Here is a 19,063-nt window from a genome sequence, read left to right as displayed (position 1 = left end):
CCTTGTCCTATGTTTCTAAACGCGCTACGTCGATCAACGAAGTGTTATACAAATGCCCACAACATTCACTTTCGTAAAGGTGGTGGTGTTAGTAGTTAGAAGAAGAAGAAGAAGGCGCCTGATTTCTGCAGCCGGTTGGAAGCACAGCATATAAGCGTCCGGCTAGAACCGTTCTGTCTCTTCGCCCTCCCTCTCCCTTTTATAAAAGGGATGACGCAGCACATCCAGGTCCCAATTAAGAGGCGCCTCTCCAAGAGAGCTGCACGACGTGCGACGCTGGGGAAGCAACGGAGGAGGTTTGGTCAGCAGAATGTCCCGTGCTACTCGTACTTTAATCGTGGAATATTTTACAGCGAAACGGGTTAGATACGGACAGAGGAGCGACACAGCGCTGAACTCTCAACTGATGAACATCCACCAACTCGCCCAACTCGCGATTCTGCTTCGTACTTTGATTCGCCACTGTAAGCGTGTCCTCCGCGATTAGTTCCGGCTGCGCGCTACCCAAAGTAATCGAAGAGGCCACAATATGACAACGAAAATACGCTAAGCGATCGAAAACAACCTATTGGAAACCGCATAAATAACGGGGCTTGTTTATTCAGAAGGCTTAACACATCAGTTTAAATACTAAAAAAAAACTGACATTAGGTTTGGTAAAATAGTCAAACTATTTGTCGATGCGAATGAACTCACTCCAACGAGTCTCGCTATGACTTTCGCACCTGATATATGAAAAGGAGTAGGGAACGAGCTCTTTGCACTAACTACTCCCGCGTTCATATCAGCCTTTGGGAGCGACGAAGAAAAACACGTCTACCTGTCGTCAGCAATGTCGTCATAGTAGACGCAATCGCAGTCTTCGTAGTCGACGTAGTCGCCAACAACCGTCACCGTATCAGACACCATGACGTCTTCCATCGGCGTCGTTCTAATCCACGATGCGAGTCGCGCCGTATCCGAGCGAGCAGGACTGATTGCACTCTTCACACACACAGGCAACACATCTTGGCCGCGACCCCGGTCAGTGGTGGTGAACCGACTTGAAGCTTCACGCTGACGTGTGCGAAATACATTCGGCGACGGCCGCCTCAGCTTACGGGCACGACGTTAGGGTTAGTGACGAGTACGGGGCCGCGAGTAAGCAAGCTCGTAGAAAGATGCGGACTGGTGGAAGAGCGGGACGACGACGAAGAAGGCCAGGGGGAAGGTTCGCGAAACACGACAGGTTGACTGGGTCGCTCCGTCCAAAAATCGCAGCCACGCAGCCGCGCTTCGAGAGGCCCTGCCTCATTCCCAACTGAACCAACCGATCCACCCATTTTTTTAACAAACGAACAAACAAACGAGCGAACAAACAAACGAACACAGAAACAAACAAACAAAAATACCCCCTCTTTCCGAGGAAGTATACGATACTGCGCACCGCCCGCCGCCCGCGACATTTTCTGCAAACCTCTTCGCCCCACAAAAGCCGGGAGTTGTGTTCGGACCATGCTTGTTACCTTCGCTAGTTTTCCATCAAGCCCCGGAATAAGCTCCACGTTATTGTGTCCGCCGGTACGGTCGGTCTTCAACAGGCCCTACGCCCCCTCCCCCTCTATCTCTGTCGTTTACTGCCCCTTCATCCACTGATGACCGCCGTTCAGGTGGCCCTTTCTCGAGCCAGACAGTTGCGACGAGGTCGTCAGAACTAATCTTCCTTTTTTTTCCTTTCTTCATTTTGTATTTACTTCGTCAAACAGACAACCACTTACAACTACGACTGCGGCTGGACAGGAAAGAGGGTCCCCCACCACCCACCCCCGGAATTTTTCGATTCACCATGTACATACGTGTATATATGCCCACGTATTAGATACATACGCACACGAACATATGGAAGAAAATGCATGAAATATAATCGAATATCCCCCTTTCTCCCTCCCCTTTGAAAATAATTCTGATCGCACCCCGCGTAATTTGAGTACTTGGGTGCTATAGCATATCACTACGGTTAAAAGAGAAAAAGTGCGGACTTAGAATATAAAACAACTTTAAAAACAGCTCCAGAAACGAGAGGGCCGGTAAACGGGGGAAAAAGAAAACATAACAATATCGTGCCCCTTACACTGACATTGTGTGTTGTAGCGAGAAACACTGTACCGTTTTTCGCACTACAGTGTTTTATGGTGTTAGGCTGCTTATACGAAGGTCGCTGGTTCGAGCCCCAGCGGTTTCGGCGGATGCAAAATGGCGGGGGCCATCTGCGCTGTACGATGTCAACGTACGCTAAAGAAACAACGGATGGGCGCGATTTCCAGAGCCTTCCACCTCGGCACGCCTCGTATAATCATATCGTGGCTTTAGGACGTAGAACCCTCGAGATTATTACTATGGTAGTTGTATTGTTCTGTGTCTTGCGCTCTTTTTAATTTCTACTTGCCATACCATTTTGCCTGAGAACCGACCTTCACTGCGGACTTGGACTTGTTTGAACCATCGCTAAGGAAAAAGAACAAAAACAAAAAGCATGCACGCACGCACAAAAAAAAAACGGGCACTGTGCCGTTGTCCTTATACCTAAGTCCTCGTTGTCTGTGAGCCCTGTTAAATTTTCACTTCTCTTTTCTTCGCCACGAGGAAGCGCCGAAGCGAAATCAGTTTGAGCTAAGCTTATGCACATCCGTCTGTGAAACAGCTACTCATGGATTGCAGTATAGCACAGATAACTGGGCTAGTTGGTATTGGTTCATTTCGAGGCAGGATAAGGAGCGCGTTCAAACGCGGACACAAGCGCCCGTGGTGTTGGAGTTTCCTTCCCGTGTCCGTGTTTGTACACGTTCCTCATCCCGTCTTGGAAGAGTACTGATGAATCCTTCAAATACTCACGGTGGCAGCGTTCCGAGAATCTGTCCCTGGTACTTGTTGACGACGTCGACGCCGTACACGTCGAACATCTTGTACGGGTTCACGGCCACCAGGATGCTGCCCGTGTAAGTCTGCGCAAAGAGTGCAAGACGTACGGTCACGTTTGACGAAAAAAAAAAGTCACTGCCCACCCACTTGATTGATATGTGGGGTTTAACGTCCCAAAACCACCATATGATTATGAGAGATGCCGCAGTGGAGGGCTCCGGAAATTTCGACCACCCGGGGTTCTTTAACACGCACCCAAATCTGAGCACACGTGCCTACTGCATTTCCGCCTCCATCGGAAATGCAGCCGCCGCAGCCGGGATTTGATCCCGCGACCTGCGGGTCAGCAGCCGAGTACCTTAGTCACTAGACCACCGCGGCGGGGCGCCCATCCACTTCGTACAGATGGTTTAACAGCGTAGCTGAAAATCGCTGATCGCTGGGTTGACCTCGGCGTTTCATTAGCCTTCCTCACTCATCGGTTACGTCAGCGTGGAAATTTTAACTGTGTTTTCGGACCATGTGTTTCCCTTCTTCACTTTTAGCATATGATGAGCAGTAGAATTTGCACAATTTCTGTGACGCACACGCATACTTGATGATGATGTCTTTTTTTTTTTAGCACTAGACCGTAGCGTTCTATCTTCGCCCAGACACACAAAGCGTGGATTTTTAAAGAAATGCACGCTTAACGATGTATCCGTGCTCACGTGTATCTGCAGATGCAACTGCACTGCCGCCATACACGAAATGCACGGACACAATGTACGGAACACAGTGTATAGACTGTGCGATGGCCGTTTCATCACGCCGAACAACTTCTGTCGCACTTTTAACTGCGATTTAAATATAGCACGGCTTACGTGTACACTTTCAATGTTGCGCCACCACACGGAACTACTTGCAATTCCGCGTTCAGGTGTGAATGAGTGTGCCTACACAATGCTGCATAGTCAGTGGTGGATGAGTCTACTCGCACTATGACTTCTGCTCGTGCATGTGAATGCAGACGACGAAGCATTTTATTCGGCGCACTTCCACTATTGAAGTTCAATGTTCTACTTTCAGGTTCCAGATTCGAGGAGTGCATGCAGTGCCCCGACACAATTTCACTAACACACACTTGCTGGGTGTTCAAGCATTGTGCAAGCATACTTCGCATTCTTTCCTCCCTGCCTTCTCTCTTGTTGTTCATCTCTCCCCCTCTCCCCTGGTTTTTCAGGCCAAGCTTTGAAAACGGATTTGAAAACGATTTAACTTGCTTGCGTTATATGCCCGCTGCCCATTCAATGAATGCAAATTAAAATTGTACGCGCTGTCGCAATTCCAGGGGCTCATTCCTAACCTTGCGCTTGATGCAATGCATTTGAGCTAAAACGACATGTCTGCAAGCATAACCGCCCAGCCCCGCAGTATTAATAAATAATTTTGAATCGCAGTTTTTGCGACAAAGTACTTGTGTTGCACGTTTTAATTGGAATCGTCTCTCAAATACTTATAAACCACATTTAAGTGCGACTGAATGCAGCTCCACCATTTTAGTCGTGCATTCAAATGGGTGCAATAATAACCTTGTTACACAGAATACTTATTAATTATTCAATTTTAATTTAGAAATATTTGCAGAAGGGTGTTGGTGTTACAAAATATAGTGAGCAAAAGCAGTGAATACAGTTAATTAAAGAAAGTAAACCAAACCTCGCACAACGCATTGTTAGCTAATACATTCACATACTGATACATGTTAGATAATGATTAATGAATCATGGAACATGTAGTTATCATTAATAGTAACAATGTAACCGGGACGTCTGTTCCACTCTTTTGACGCGCGAAGCAAAAATGAATTGGAAAACTTTCTTGAGTTGCATAAGGGAATACCTGTACTAATGTCATCCGCAGCAAATGTGACAGGTGTAAATGCCATTTTTCTTGCTTCTGCGCGGGCACAACGGATAGCATTGACGGCTAATAGCATTCGCCCATTGAATGCGTATTTCCGAACTCGGGCAAGGGCGGCATCTGTTGTCGACGACAGGAGTTCAACGAAAAATGACAAAATTGATAAGTTACAGCGAAACGTAAATCAACAATAAAGTTCTCGTCAATAACTATTGTTAACTCTGTCATATTTTTACGCTGCACATTGCAGCTGTTCAAGCAATTTCGCACGTGATATTTATCCACCAGGCATGTTAGGAAAGTCGAGCGGTTTTGTGGTCGGACGCAAAAAGCGCACTGCACTCACTACAAACATCGACATCAATTGCGAATCTCATTTTCTATAACCGTGTAAACCAGTAACGCAACGCGGCAATGGTATTCGAATTAAATTTCATTTACCGCGCATGACATCACTTGAATCGTGTCACAGCGGTATAAGACTGTATACAACTTGACATTGGCTCATTAGGGATTTAAACAGCGCGCGCAAAAACGACAATGAAAAGTGTAACGACGCACACGCAGAGAACAAGATTTGTGTACGCGTCGTTCTGTCCTTTAGACCTAATTATTTGTGCACTGTTTTAACTTCGATCATTACGAATAAGCCCAAATTTTATGTTTCTGTTGAAATTTCTGTTGTTCTTCGAGTGTGAGCAATTCAATCGCACATTTACGCATCTGCAAGCGTATACGTTCAGGCGTGTAAGCTGCAGTGTAAACTGCGAATTATGTTTCTTTACGCTAAACGGGTCGGCTCTAGAACGTTGAAGCGAGACCTGTCAGATGGAAGGCCTTTCGACTTATACTCTCTTCCTCCCTTCACCGTGGTTCACGCTTCACGGCACAATGTAAGTGAAACAAAAAAAAAAGAAAACGCCACGACCGAACCGGAACATCACAGTTTCCCCATTGTTTACACAACCGCGGGCGCCGATCGGCCGCTGTGCCAGGAACGAGGCCATGAACGCGCCTGCAACCGCGGAAGCACAAACAACCTGTGAGGGTGGCCGAGAGAGGGCGTTACGTGACGGCGTCATCATCATCATCGGGACGTGGCCGAGAGAGGGCACTACGTGACGGCGTCATCATCATCATTGGGACTGGAGTGGTGGGGGTTGCGTGTGTGGGGAAGGAGGAGTTCGGCCTGGTTGGGAAGAGTGGCAAGACGTAGCGGTGTGTGGTGTGCGATTTAGGGTTAGCGCGTGACAAACCCCACAACTTGCGGACACAGCCCGTCGTCTACTATCTTAGGTCGGCAAAAAAAAAAAAAAAATAAAGTGCTCAAGCCTGGTGAATTGTCCCTTTTGTGGTAGCCATGCGGACTTCGAGCATGTCCTGTGGGGCTTTGCCTTTGCCGGTCACCCTTTATACCAAGAGGAAATGAATAAGCTGATTAAGGTCTCTGGACCTCGCCTTTCAAATCCTGGCCGTCCAGAGTGCCCGCACGAGGGTGGTCAGGGTTGACCTGACCGTCCCCGAGCGGGCCGAGCCAGGTGACGCTGAGTTAACTCGCGTCTATTGCGGACCTAATAAAGTTGTTTCACTCACTCACTCACTCACTCACTCACTCACTCAGACTCGCTGAAGAGATATATCTTGCGCTTTGGACGACTCACTCGAACTCAGAGTCACCAAAATTTTCCTGAACGGGACTCCCTCGAACTCTCAGACTGACGGCTCGATCTGAGTCTCAGCGAGTCCGAGTTTTGCCGACTCATGAATAAGTAGGCCGATATATATATATATATATATATATATATATATATATATATATATATATATATATATATATATATATATATATATATATATATATATATATATATATATATATATATATATATATATACGGGACCCCGAGTAGTTAAAGGCTTAGGACTTCCTGAAAAGCTCTTTTTTTGCCCCACACCGAACCGCCAGTGCCAGGAGGGGCCGTCTGATCGGGAGGAATGCGTTAGTGAACGGAAACATACACAGACCGCTGACATCAGAAAGGTGAAGGGGAGAAGGGGGAGAGAGATGAAGGGAGAAGTGGAGGGAAGGGTGGAAGGGGGGCACCCGAGGGGCGTCCACCGTATATTATTTTTCTCTTTTTTCTTTTTTTCTTTCCTTTTTCTTTTTTCTTTTTTTTTCTGTCTTTTTTTCTTTTTCCTTGCCCTCTGATTTGAGATTGTATAAAGCTGAGCACCAACAAACTGTATCTTTAATCCTGATGAAGGCCAGACTCTAGGCCGAAACGTCGAAATAAACCACGTTGTGACCGCTCACGGAGGATCTCCTGGACTATATGCAACGCTACGGCCACTCAACCACCATGCCTGCCTATATATATATATATATATATATATATATATATATATATATATATATATATATATATATATATATATATATATATATATATATATATATATATATATATATATATATATATATTCGTACGCGGAACGTTAGGGAGCACTAGAATCGTCGTGCGCACTGACGCGCGAGCGGTTTTGTCGCGTGGTATTTTTTTTTTGTATTTCGCTGGCATTTGTAAAGTAGCAGAAAAACACTAATACTTAACAGATATAAAGTTCAAAACTATATCTACCTAGATGTTTCGCAAACCGATCTACATCTTTCTCATTAAAATTTTTTTATTCATTTTCGTCCTTTAAAAAGTTAATAAATTAAAGAAGTCTAATTAAACAATATTTGAAAACAAAAAAAAATAGTGTAACTCCAGACAACGGTGAGCAACATGCATTTGGTCGCGTCGTAATTAAGTGTTCCAGCTTATTTTTGAACTATATATGGTTAAAGTTACGTGGGCGCCCTGTATAATGCCCCGCCGCGGTGGCCTAGTGGCTGAACTACTCGGCTGCTGACCTGCAGGTCGCGGGATCGAATCCCGGCTGCGGCGGCTGAATTTCCGACGGAGGCGGAAATATTGTAGGCCCGCGTGCTCAGATTTGGGGGCACGTTAAGGAACCCCAGGTGGTCGAAATGTCCGGAGCCCTCCAATTCGGCCTCTCATAATCACATGGTGGTTTTGGGACGTTAAACCCCACATATCATCATCATCACACCCTTTATAATATATAGATGCGACATGACTTCATTTGTGGGATCCTTTTCGTTAGTTCTTATATGTTGTCTTTACACCATATCAAAATTGCAAACTAATGTGCCGGCAGTTTCTCTCAGTAATTTTCGCAATTTCTCACTACGCAGCAGCCAACTTACGTATATCTTTTCCTTGTCATAGCGGATCTTGAGGTTCCACAGGAGCGCCGCTTCACTCAGGTCGCTGCAGAAGAAAATAAAAATATAGAATAAATAAGAGGTTGACACTCCACAGGAGCGCCGCTTCACTCAGGTCGCTGCAGAAGAAAATAAAAATATAGAATAAATAAGAGGTTGACACACACACACACACACACACACACACACACACACACACACACACGCACGCACGCACGCACGCACGCACGCACACACACACGTATACGCGCCTGGTGCCGCAACTTTCACCGTGGCACAGCGTTATAAAAGTATCGTCGTCAAACACCAGAAGCAGCAGAAAGAAGAATGCTCCCTGGTGCGAGTGCGCACTGTTTCGATTCGTTCGTTCGGAGGATTATAAACCGCTTTTGGTTCGAAGTCGTCACTCGAGTCGATCGTTTTATCGGTTGTGCCGCGAACCATGACACTATACCTGCCCGTCGGCGAGAAAGGTCAACCTGCCACGGAGAAGCAGAGAAGAAAACGGCGCAGGAGCGGAGGATCGACCTGGATCGAGCGACGAGGACAGTATACACGATCGTCGCAATGAACGAATTACAAGTAAGGCGACATTTTTGACCGCCTTAAAATTAAGAAAGAAAGCGATAATGAAGAAAAAGACAGCTCTTCGCTACCAGATCACCCAGCTGATTAACGCAGCCGAGCAGCAAATTAACGATGCATGGAGCTAGCCGGGAGCAGTTATTCACAACGCAGGCGCACTAGCGACGGCCGTCAAGAGCGCGACGAAGCAAATGGAAAAGTTTTTGACAGAAGACCGTGCCAAAACTGAATTCGAAAGAGCGATAGAGAACGACAAGAGAATAACGACGACCTTGTCTGCAATAGAATTCAGACTTCGACAGCCCGTGGAATCGAATTCAAAGGATATTACAAGGAAGGCGTCGTCATCAAGTACAGGACATGCCGCGACGGAGTTATAGTTAAGCTACCGAAGCTTGAAATGATAAAGTTTGGTGGGAAATCTTCAAAGTGGAACCTGTTTTGGGCTCGGTACGAGTCGGCGGTCCACCTGAGACCGAACATGAGCAAGGGACAAAAGTTAAATTACTTGTTGGGATCGGCAACGCGAAGGGCGGCGGCGGCTATATTGACGGGCTGCGGTATTCAGCAGAGTAAAACTATAAGGTCAAGCTAGTGATCGTTGCGCGAGTGATGCATGTGGCGCCACGAGAAGCAAGAACAACAATGGTGATGGAAGCGAAAAGACGCTGCCGGATCAGGGGGGCACGTCAGTCACGTGACTTACGCCAGCTTGACCATGTCCTCGACTCCGTCGGTGCCCAGGTCTTGCCGCTTGCGGACGGTGGACAACTTGTGGATGGTGAACGTCTGAGCCTGCGTGCGTGACATGGAGATTTTTGTAGGCGCTGACAAATAATCGCTGTAATACAGTTTGCAAACGTTGTTCTGGAAAGATATGTTAGAGAGAGAGTGCGAGCTGCGTTTATAACACTTTACATTGACATCTGGGTCTTGTTAGCTTAGAAAAAGGGGTTAATGATTATACTTGGTACTCTGTTATGGGAGAGTATGAAGACCTCCCGTGGGCTTATACCAGAAAACGGCAATACAACGCTGCTAAAAAAAAACATGCAGACAAACAGTAAGGAAGCACACGACCACAGCGCTCCCTTGGTGCGTTTCTTTGTTATCTAGGTCTCCATGTGCGCTGTTTTCCCACGTGACTGCGTCTGCACACGAAGACAGTGTGCGTAACACCCATCTTAAACGAATATTAGCACGACGAAAACAGGGACGGAAAAAAAAAGACAAACTGCAGCACTTCTGGTGCGTAACATCGTGCCGCCTTCCGTGAATAGAGAGTTTCAGTACTGCGGAATGGTTGCGTTACGTGGCGTCGTTTGCCACTAATCGGCTTTTAGTACGCCGTAGTACCCGCGTACGTAACGCGCGTGAAGCGTGTTGCGTCATCTGGTAAAACAAAATAGAAGCACGTGTTGTTGACAGCCAATGTGAGCCCATCGAAGTGTTATAGCCAGATTATGGCCATATTTTAAGCCACAGAGCCGGTCGGTGCTTGCCTTCGATGCCGCCATTTTGCAAAACGAAGTCTCGCGCTGTCGCGAACTTATTCGAGCGCGGCGCGATCAGCTCATACGTAAGCACGCACGCATCTCCTGCGTGCGTACGTAGCGGCTGCGTACGTAACGCGATACGTGCGCGTTGCGGTCTGCGCATGCGCACTACGCAGAACGTGGCGTCCTTACGTACGCAACGCCGCCACGTACGACGCGTACGCAGTACTGAAACTCTTTAATAAGTTTAGGTAACTGTGCCCGAGCTTTAAAAATTTTTAGTAAACAGCCACTCTCTGAAAGCTGTTTACTTGGACAATGCTTTACGAGTCATTACTGCCAGCGTATATTTTTAGTTCGATCTCCAACACATTGTATACATCTTGACCTTAATAAGAACCAATCAAGCCAAGTGAAATGGGGGACATTATTAGTCATAAATGGACATAAATGAGAAAAATGAAATAACACTAGCCGCCAGCAGGGACCGCACCGGCAACGTTCGAATAACGAATCTAATGTTCTACCAAAGCTATATATACGGCAACGGTCACCCTTTCGTTCGTAGCCATGACAGCACCCACCGCCATGGCTACCAATGGCGCTAACACTTTTAGGTATATATGCATATATATACACAATACAGATAAAAGGAAAACGACCACCACCGCAACTTAATTGGTAGGCCATCAGACGCGCTGTTAGGAAATTGCATCATGCGGTTGCGGCATTCAAAGATTGGATGTCGGCAATATTGGCTGAGCGAAAATTTTCAAAACTTGCTTTGTTCACCCTCTGCCCCCACCCCTTAAAGAAATTGTACTTCATCTTTATCATTTAGTTAACATAGACTATAGTAGACGACGTCGAAATCTATGACGTCACGGTGAGGGGTGCAGGAACGTCGACGTGACACCACCACCCGCACTTTTTTTAACGTTTTGTCGTTTAGCAAGCATAATTTCGCGGTGAGCCTGGTAATTTTAGCATCGTGAAAGATCAGTTTATTATTGTATTAGAAAAAAAAAATCTGCAACAGTATGCGGCCCGCGTGGCAGCGTTATGCAGCCCACAGCGTGACGTCAAACCTCCCTGCCCTCTTACCTTTGCCACTTCCTTTCTAAAGGCCGACGTGGTAGTTTCATCTTAAAATGGCGTTTATGCTCGTGACCTATGCTTGGTTGCAAATTTCTGACATGTGTGCTGAAAATAAACCTGTTTTTTTATCCAGTTAATTTAGTTTCGATGAATGAAACAACTTTATGTGAGATCCAGATGGCCGCTTGTCCGGCCAGACCACTCAGATGGAGTATGAAAGACTTTGTTTCCCAGTAGCCTCCCTGGCCTGCTGGATAGCTGAGGTTTGACCTTTTAAATTGGAGAGCTTTCTAGCAGCGTTGTACACGATCTGTACACCCGGGGAGGTTCTGTCCACCAAAATTTTACATTTTGCCTGTAATGCCTCTCCTTTTACGCCAACTTCGTGTGGCCCCTCGCCCTTGCGGCTTCATTTAAATTAGCCATGCGCCTCAAAAGTTGCCGACAGCTGTACTAGAAGAATCATTTTACTTCAAGTTCCCGAGTATCATGTGCATCCATACTTACCTTCCCTGAGACGACGGCCTGTACGGTGACGACCTGGGCGGGCTTGGAGAACTCGATCACCTCCCCGGGCAGGCTGTAACCCAGTCCGGGGTCGAACCAGACCAGCTGTCCCGGCTCGAAGTCTTCCATGGCGGACGTGACCAGCGTCGAGGACGAAGGCGAGGACGACGTCGTCGGCTGCTGCTGCTGCGAGGACGACGACGACGGAGGTCTGGGCGACGCGCCACCTCCGCCCCGGTCATTGGCAACGGCCGGACCTTGGGTTCGCCTCATGCTGTCCCCTGGGAGACGGCAGACGGGGAGTAGTGGACCTCGGAGGCGCGAGAGGCGGTCACCACGGCAGCGGCGGTGGTAGCTGTGGTGGGCTAGCGGTCGCGCGACCTGTGCCCATCACTCGGCGACGCCGTGCCGTAGGGTCAAAGAGGGCGGCCTATCTGGAAAAAAAAAGCAATAAATGGTGAGTTTTAGGCCACCTGCCTGCGTTGCGGGGTCAAACGGAATAGAACAGAAAAAAAATGGATGAAATATAAGTCAATCTTATGGGCGAAGTCTGTCCAGGGCGAAGTCAGTCGAGGGCTTCCCTGTAGCCTATAGCCTACTTATGGGCGAAGTCAGTCGAAGGCCCCACTAGCCTATAGCTGTGGTGCTCTTGACTGAGGGCCCCATGGCCGAGTGCGCGGAGTTCAGCTAAGCGTACCATATTGCCCATTCCTTTCACTCCCTGCGCTGGTTGAGTAACAGCTTTCTGCTCTCCCACCGTGGCAACGAAGAAACCATCCGACATATCATTTGTGACTGCTTAGAGTACAGTATACAGCGACTGTGCCTTTGCAAGAAACTCAGCAAATTAGATGATCAATGTTTGCCGGAGGAAAGAATTTTACAATATCGACAGAATGCATCTTCAAAGAAGAAGTTCCTGAAAGCGCTGCTGCGCTTTTTGTGATCGATCGGCCTTTCGGAACGATTGTAGCCAGCAACACCCGGCTTCCTGTATGCATTTTTCTTTTTCTTCGAGTACACGTGCGTTTTTTTTTACAGCGAAAGCTGCTATGAGATCACCTTTCGGGTCACGCGCAGTTGCATGTTGACCGCCACCGTCGCCGCCGGTGTCTGTAACCACATTGCACCTGGCACCAATGACGCAATGGGGCTTGAACCCGGGTCCGCTGGGTACCAGCACAATATTCTACCACTTAGTTACGCCAATGCTTGTAACTTGTTAAACTTCTTAGGCAGGCATGACCTTAGCACCAATGGTCACAGTGGGGCTTGAACCCGGGTCCACTGGGTGCCAGCCCAGTATTCTACCACTGAGCTACACCGGTGCTTTTTTTTTCTTTAATGAATGACATTTTCACCAGTAAAGTACACAGAACATACTTCATCAGAAGTCAGGCAAACACACACAAGCGTCAAGAACGGGAAGCCACTCCGGAACGGGGTCAAAAGTCTCGACAACACTGCGCACTTGAGCAGCTGCTTCTCGGAAGACAGATCTCGTCGACCGTGGTGGCTCGGCGGGTCTATCGATCATGCGACTTTTCCATAATGAATAAAGTCCTAACAACATAAACAGGTCGTAAGGAGTACTATCAGTCAGACTCTTTTTGAACGGAAGGAACCTAATACCATGGGCTGTGATTGGAAGTTCTTTTCTTAACGTTCTTTTTAGAATGTCCCAAAAGTAAAATGCATCACGACAATGAATAAAACAATGCTCTATAGTCTCAGGTTGGTTACAGAGTCTACAATTGGTGCTTGTGAGTCGTTGTCAAACTTGCCTTAGGCAGGCTTGATGTCGGGAAAGCAATCGCGTTAATGCGACTTATAAAGCGTTTTGCAACATCGAATAAACGACCAGTCGTCGCACAATGCGAATAGCTTAACGAGTTGGCCGTCCAATGCTCCATCCAAGAACAAGATCTTGTTCTCGTTACCCTATTAACTGTGGCACATACCCACTTCAGACTTAATTCCTCATCATTGTCAGCCATTGCATGGATACCACGCTTCTCAGAAGAATGGCGAAAAATAGCACAGCGCATGTCGGCCTACTACCCAGAAGCTTATTATTAATGCCCAAGCGGGTACAAAGCAAGTGTGCTTGCAGTATTTACCCAATGAGTGTTCTGAAAAGGCTCTGAAAGGCCGCTCTCCTAGCGTTCGCTGCGACTGTACTGCGCCTACCGCACAGGTTTGGCTTTTTTTTTTCTCTCTCTCTACACCTTCTTTCTTGCCCCTATTCACCCCGCCACCCAGTGCTGGGTAGCAAACCGGATGTCAATATCTGGTTAATCTCCCGACCTTCCTTTTTTTCATCTCTCTCTCAATCGTGAAACACTTTTTCTAAACACGCAAGTTTTGTTATCGCCCCGTTATGCGTGTAAGTGCTGCCTTGAGTGACCACGCCTATTCACTAAGAACCATCCAGATCATTTTAGAACCTTCCGATGCTTTACGGGCACTACGCGAACATTACAGATTCTTCTAGAACTTACTAGAGATTGACGCTGGAATATTCGACGGCACATGCATAAATGCCAACATGCATCACCGGTTGTCGCCACGGTGGTCTAGTGGCTATACTCGGCTGCTGAACCGCAGGTCACGGGATCGAATCCCGACTGCGGTGGATGCGTTTCCGATGGAGGCGGAAACGTTGTAGGCACGTGTGCTCAGATTTGGGTGCACGTTAAAGAACCCCAGGGGGGTCGAAATTGCCGGAGCCCTCCACTACGGCGTCTCTCGTAATCATACGGTGGTTCGGGGACATTAAACCCCAAAAATAAATCAATCATCACCGGTTCTCAGTTGACTGACGGCCGACGCTCTGTTCCCGGCACTATCGATGTCAGTGTGTATCACCATAGTCTGACTTATTTCGTTTACCAGACACAAATTCGGCCATATAAACAGTTCCATTTTGAACAAGCCGTCTCTGCCATCATGAGCGTCACAACCCCGTGAAAATATTCATACAAATGCAGGCTTGCGTTAGTGTGCCATCAGTTTCAACGCACAACCGTGACGCAGCTGTGGAATCAGTTGCTTGTTGAAAGCGTGACAGCCTGTTTTCGCCGAAGCATGATGACCTGGTGACTTCTTGTCTTATCTCTGCACATATATTGCATTTTTGCTGGTCTCCTGCGCAATGCGCAAGGCTGCTGCATAGAATGTGCCTTGGTGGGGTACGGTGGCTATGGTGCTCCGCTGCTCACCCCAAGGTCACAAGTTCGATCCCCGTTTCTACATTCTGGTGGAGGCGAAAAGGCATAAGCCCGTGTACTGTCTTAAGCAACACCAGATGGTCGTAATTTCCGGGGCCCTCCACTACGGCGTCTCTTATAATCGTGCCGAGGTTTGGGGATTTATAAGCTAGGTCTGTATAAATCAAAAGTTTCAAGGTGGAATCCTTCATCGCAATTATCTTCCTCCTTTTCAACGTCATCTTTTCTAATTTTCACTAGGATAGGCTATGTATCGCATATGCTCAACCAATCAAAGTTGAATACACTGCTCTATGCATTGCGCGTGCGATATAGGATACCACCCGCAAACCACACAATAACCGCGATTGCTTTGTGGCGGCGTTATTCATTTGGTGCGGCACAAAAGGTGAGGCACTTAACGACCATGAAGCGCACTCGCTACATGTCCTAGATTGTGTGCCGTGGGATTCGGGTACTTGAAGCTTCAAGGTAGTCAACAACAACAACAACAAAAAAAAACGTTTGAGAAAATTTTGCCCGCTCCATGACGGATCGGCGATTCGCTTTCGCGGTGACTGCCCCAACAAGCCCCCACGTGCCTTCACTTGGTGCGCTTGAAACGTTTAACGCTCATGCTTTGCGACAAATTGCTCGAATGAAAAACGCGCAGGACAGAAAGAGACGTGGAAGGTGAAGACAGAGCAGAAAGGCAGTCAGGGTAAAAAGGGGAAAAAAAATCCGCGGAAGACGTAATCTCGTAATTAAAAACCAGCACGTGTCTCACGAGGAATTCGCGCAGAGTTGCAGAGGAGAGAAAAAAGAAATTACAAAAAAATGGAACGAAAGAAAAAAAGTGTATAATTTCGCCCAAAGCGATGCTTCCAAATTAAGGACCAAGACGAATCGTCCGAATCGCCTGGACGCACCACGTAGAGTGTCTAATGGGACGACGGAAGTAACTTCCTCTTCGTGTCCGCTGGAAGGAAGGAAGTTTGCGACGGCGGCGCCAGAGAGATTTCCTTCCGCCGGTTGACGCGCTGGCCGCTTCCCGGAATAAAGTGCTTCTCCGTGCGCACGCGGGAAATTCGAGACCGAGCACTTGAGAGCGTGAGAGGTATCCCTACTGAAACGTTCCGTATGCGATGTCCAATAGTTCCGTATGTTTCCGTATGTTTCCGTATTAATCTTGCGGAAATGTATGGGAAATATATGGGAAACATATACATACTGTATGGAAACATATGGAATTATTGGACTCGCATACGGAACGCTTCAGTATGCCCACGGTATACCTAACACTGAGTCGAGACATTGCATCAGCGACGTCTTCGTTTACTTTTTAGGGCCAAAGCTCCTTAAGGACAAGTCTTGTCCGTTGGCGCTGTGCGCCGTATGGACGTGATAACGATTACACGCGGATGACGATGACGATCACGGAACCCGACTGACTTAATTGTGCCCTTTATGTGACGCCTCGAGAAGCTCTATACGATGCATCTCGTAAATGATTGGAAACAACAAACTACCACCGGGGTAACGTGTGCAGACTTCGTCTTTGCCAACTAGAGGCTAGATCTGATACCACAAAGCAGCAAAAAAAATTGAAAGGAAAACGAAATTCACAACTCCCCACAACATACCAGTCATGCTATACCAGTTGAGGTGGCGAATGGACATTGTATATACAAGTACACCGCTTTGTCACTCATTTAAGTGCGTAAGTGGTCAATGTCACGGTGATTTTGGTAACACGTGCCAAAAGACCCCACTGCTTCACCCTTAATCATCATTCACTTCGTGGATATATGCCGTGTTTCTTTTTTTAACTACGGGGTAGTGTAAAGGCACACTAAAGTGAAACAATGAATGGGTTTAGACTGATAGAGAGTGGTTCTAGAACCATGATGTCGTTAATTACACCATCACAATTACGTTAAAATTACTAGTAATCTAACATGGTCCTCCCACATTCTTAAAGTATGCGCCTCAGCACGACGAAAACTAGGCTTACTAAGACATAAACTGAAAAATTCGCCTGCGAACATAAAGCTTCTTGCGTATAACAAAATAGTACGACCATGCCTTGAATACGCATGCATAGTCTGGAATCCACATACTACAAAAGACATTGACAATTTCGAAAAAATCCAAAGATTAGCCGTCCGCATCATTTACAACCGATACCGCCGTTATGACTCCCCGACAGAACTATAATGCAGATGAATAAAATCCCTACTTTGGAATCTCGACGCAAAATAAATAGGCTAAAATTTCTTTTTCAATTATCACACGGGAATATCAGACTCGAAACATCGGCTTTCCTGACTCCGTTATCATCGCGTCCCACCAGGAATTACCATTTTGCAAAGTTCTCGCCTATCACAGCGCGCACTAACAATTTTAAGTATTCTTTTTTTCCCCGCACTATAACCGACTGGAATAACCTCCCGCATGAAATTCTTTCATCTGACAATGTGCTGAAATCTATTGATCAAATGTGTGACTTGTAAAATTTTGTATTAATATTTTACAGTGTTTTCAAAATATTTTGTATTGTCCTGTTCATTGTTTTTACCTCGCTAAAGATTGTATAATTGTTCTAACGGCTCTGTAACACCCCCATTCCTGCTTGGGCCCATTTGTGGCCTGCAGTATTGTATAAATAAATAAACATGTTTAGTTATAGAGGAGAAAATGAACGTCAGAGCACGATGTAAGAATAAGTACATCGTGGGCAGATATGACACCGATATTTCCACCCGTAACGTCGCGGGTTTTAACGGTTATTTTTTCGCATTTTGGCAATATTAGTTCAACAAAAATGTTTGCCCCACCGTGATGGGCTAGTGGCAAAGGCTGCTGACCCGCAGGTCGTGGGATCAACCCACGGTTCAGATTCTGTGTAAGACGTAATCAGCCGCAGTACGCGGGAATCACGCATTCAAATACATCGTCATTCTCAGTTCTCAAGCAACTTCCTGCAACTTCCACCCCCCCCCCCCCCCACACACACAACTACGATTTCTGTCCTTCACGGACACGGTGTGCTACACTACTACCTCCGGAATCAGCCTATGTTTGACTAAGAGACGATGTTTTGTGGTGACGTCATCACGTAAGGTCGTGTTATATGACGTCGTAATAACGTCACAAAATGTGGCCTACTGCGATGCCATGACGGCGTCACCGATAACAGAGGACTTCACCTGTGATCACCTGACACATTTAGAATCGGTAGCGTTGACGCCGAAGGTTACTTTTTGCGTCTCGCAAGGCGTGCACGGCCGGTCACAAACTGGGCAAAAAAAATCACAGCCTATACACGGAGTGAATGATGGTTAAAAGGACAAAGCGGACGCAGGGACGGACAGAGGCACGGACGCACGGACGGACTGTCGCACGGACGAAAGCACGGACGTATGGACAGACTCAAGAACGGACGGACGGACAGAAGCACGGACGGACGGATGGACAGGCGAACGAACGGACGCACGGAAGGATGGTCACACGGATGGACGGATGGACGCTTCGCCCCACTTCTCATCGTTCACTGCATGGATATGCTGCGAAAACCACTAACGCCATCTAGTTATAGTACTGCCAAGACCATATACACACAACGCCATCTATTGAGCAACTCACAAACTAGAGGTGGCTACATACTACTACTACTACTACTGCTGCTACTACTGCTACTACTACTACTACTACTACTACTACTACTACTACTACTACTACTAGCGAGGAGGGAACGACCCACGGCATAAGAAGCTTCGCCCCTAAACATTGGCCTCGTATCTGCGTGCTTCACTGCAAACGTCGTCAAAAGACGATAGACTCGCCGGCCGTACTGCATGAGTCCTGAATGGGACATGTCTTGTAGAGTGGGTTGTATTTTATCAAGCGGCCATATTTATGTTTTGCCTTGCCTCAGACAGCGCCTCTTCTACGTTGAATTGGCCGCATCTGGCTGGCATTGATAAAATAGAAGACGCACTGCGCGTGATATGGAGGCCATTTGGCACTTCTGTCGGGAAACATGAGCTTGTGCAGAACCCGGGGACACTGCCAGGT

The 19,063-nt window shown here is 47.1% G+C and overlaps 1 protein-coding gene across 2 annotated transcripts in view; it reads right to left on the bottom strand.

The window, feature by feature from the left end:
* Positions 1-19,063, bottom strand: part of Myo10A (unconventional myosin 10A) — a 180,265-nt gene that overhangs the window by 141,539 nt on the left and 19,663 nt on the right. The window contains exons 2-5 of one of the 2 annotated variants that reach the window (XM_075868746.1): positions 11,778-12,211; positions 9,383-9,471; positions 8,074-8,137; positions 2,872-2,981 (exon numbers count right to left, since the gene is read on the bottom strand). In XM_075868746.1, coding sequence (XP_075724861.1) covers positions 2,872-2,981; positions 8,074-8,137; positions 9,383-9,471; positions 11,778-12,050 — 536 coding nt within the window. In that variant the 5' untranslated portion in view covers positions 12,051-12,211. The remainder of the gene's footprint in view (positions 1-2,871; positions 2,982-8,073; positions 8,138-9,382; positions 9,472-11,777; positions 12,212-19,063) is intronic. The other variant, XM_075868747.1, reaches the window with a different exon arrangement.

This window comes from Rhipicephalus microplus, chromosome 7 (genome assembly GCF_043290135.1).
Source record: "Rhipicephalus microplus isolate Deutch F79 chromosome 7, USDA_Rmic, whole genome shotgun sequence".
NCBI lineage: Eukaryota > Metazoa > Arthropoda > Arachnida > Ixodida > Ixodidae > Rhipicephalus > Rhipicephalus microplus.
Note: the sequence above shows the minus strand (reverse complement) of the source record. Positions and strands in the feature narration are given on the sequence as shown.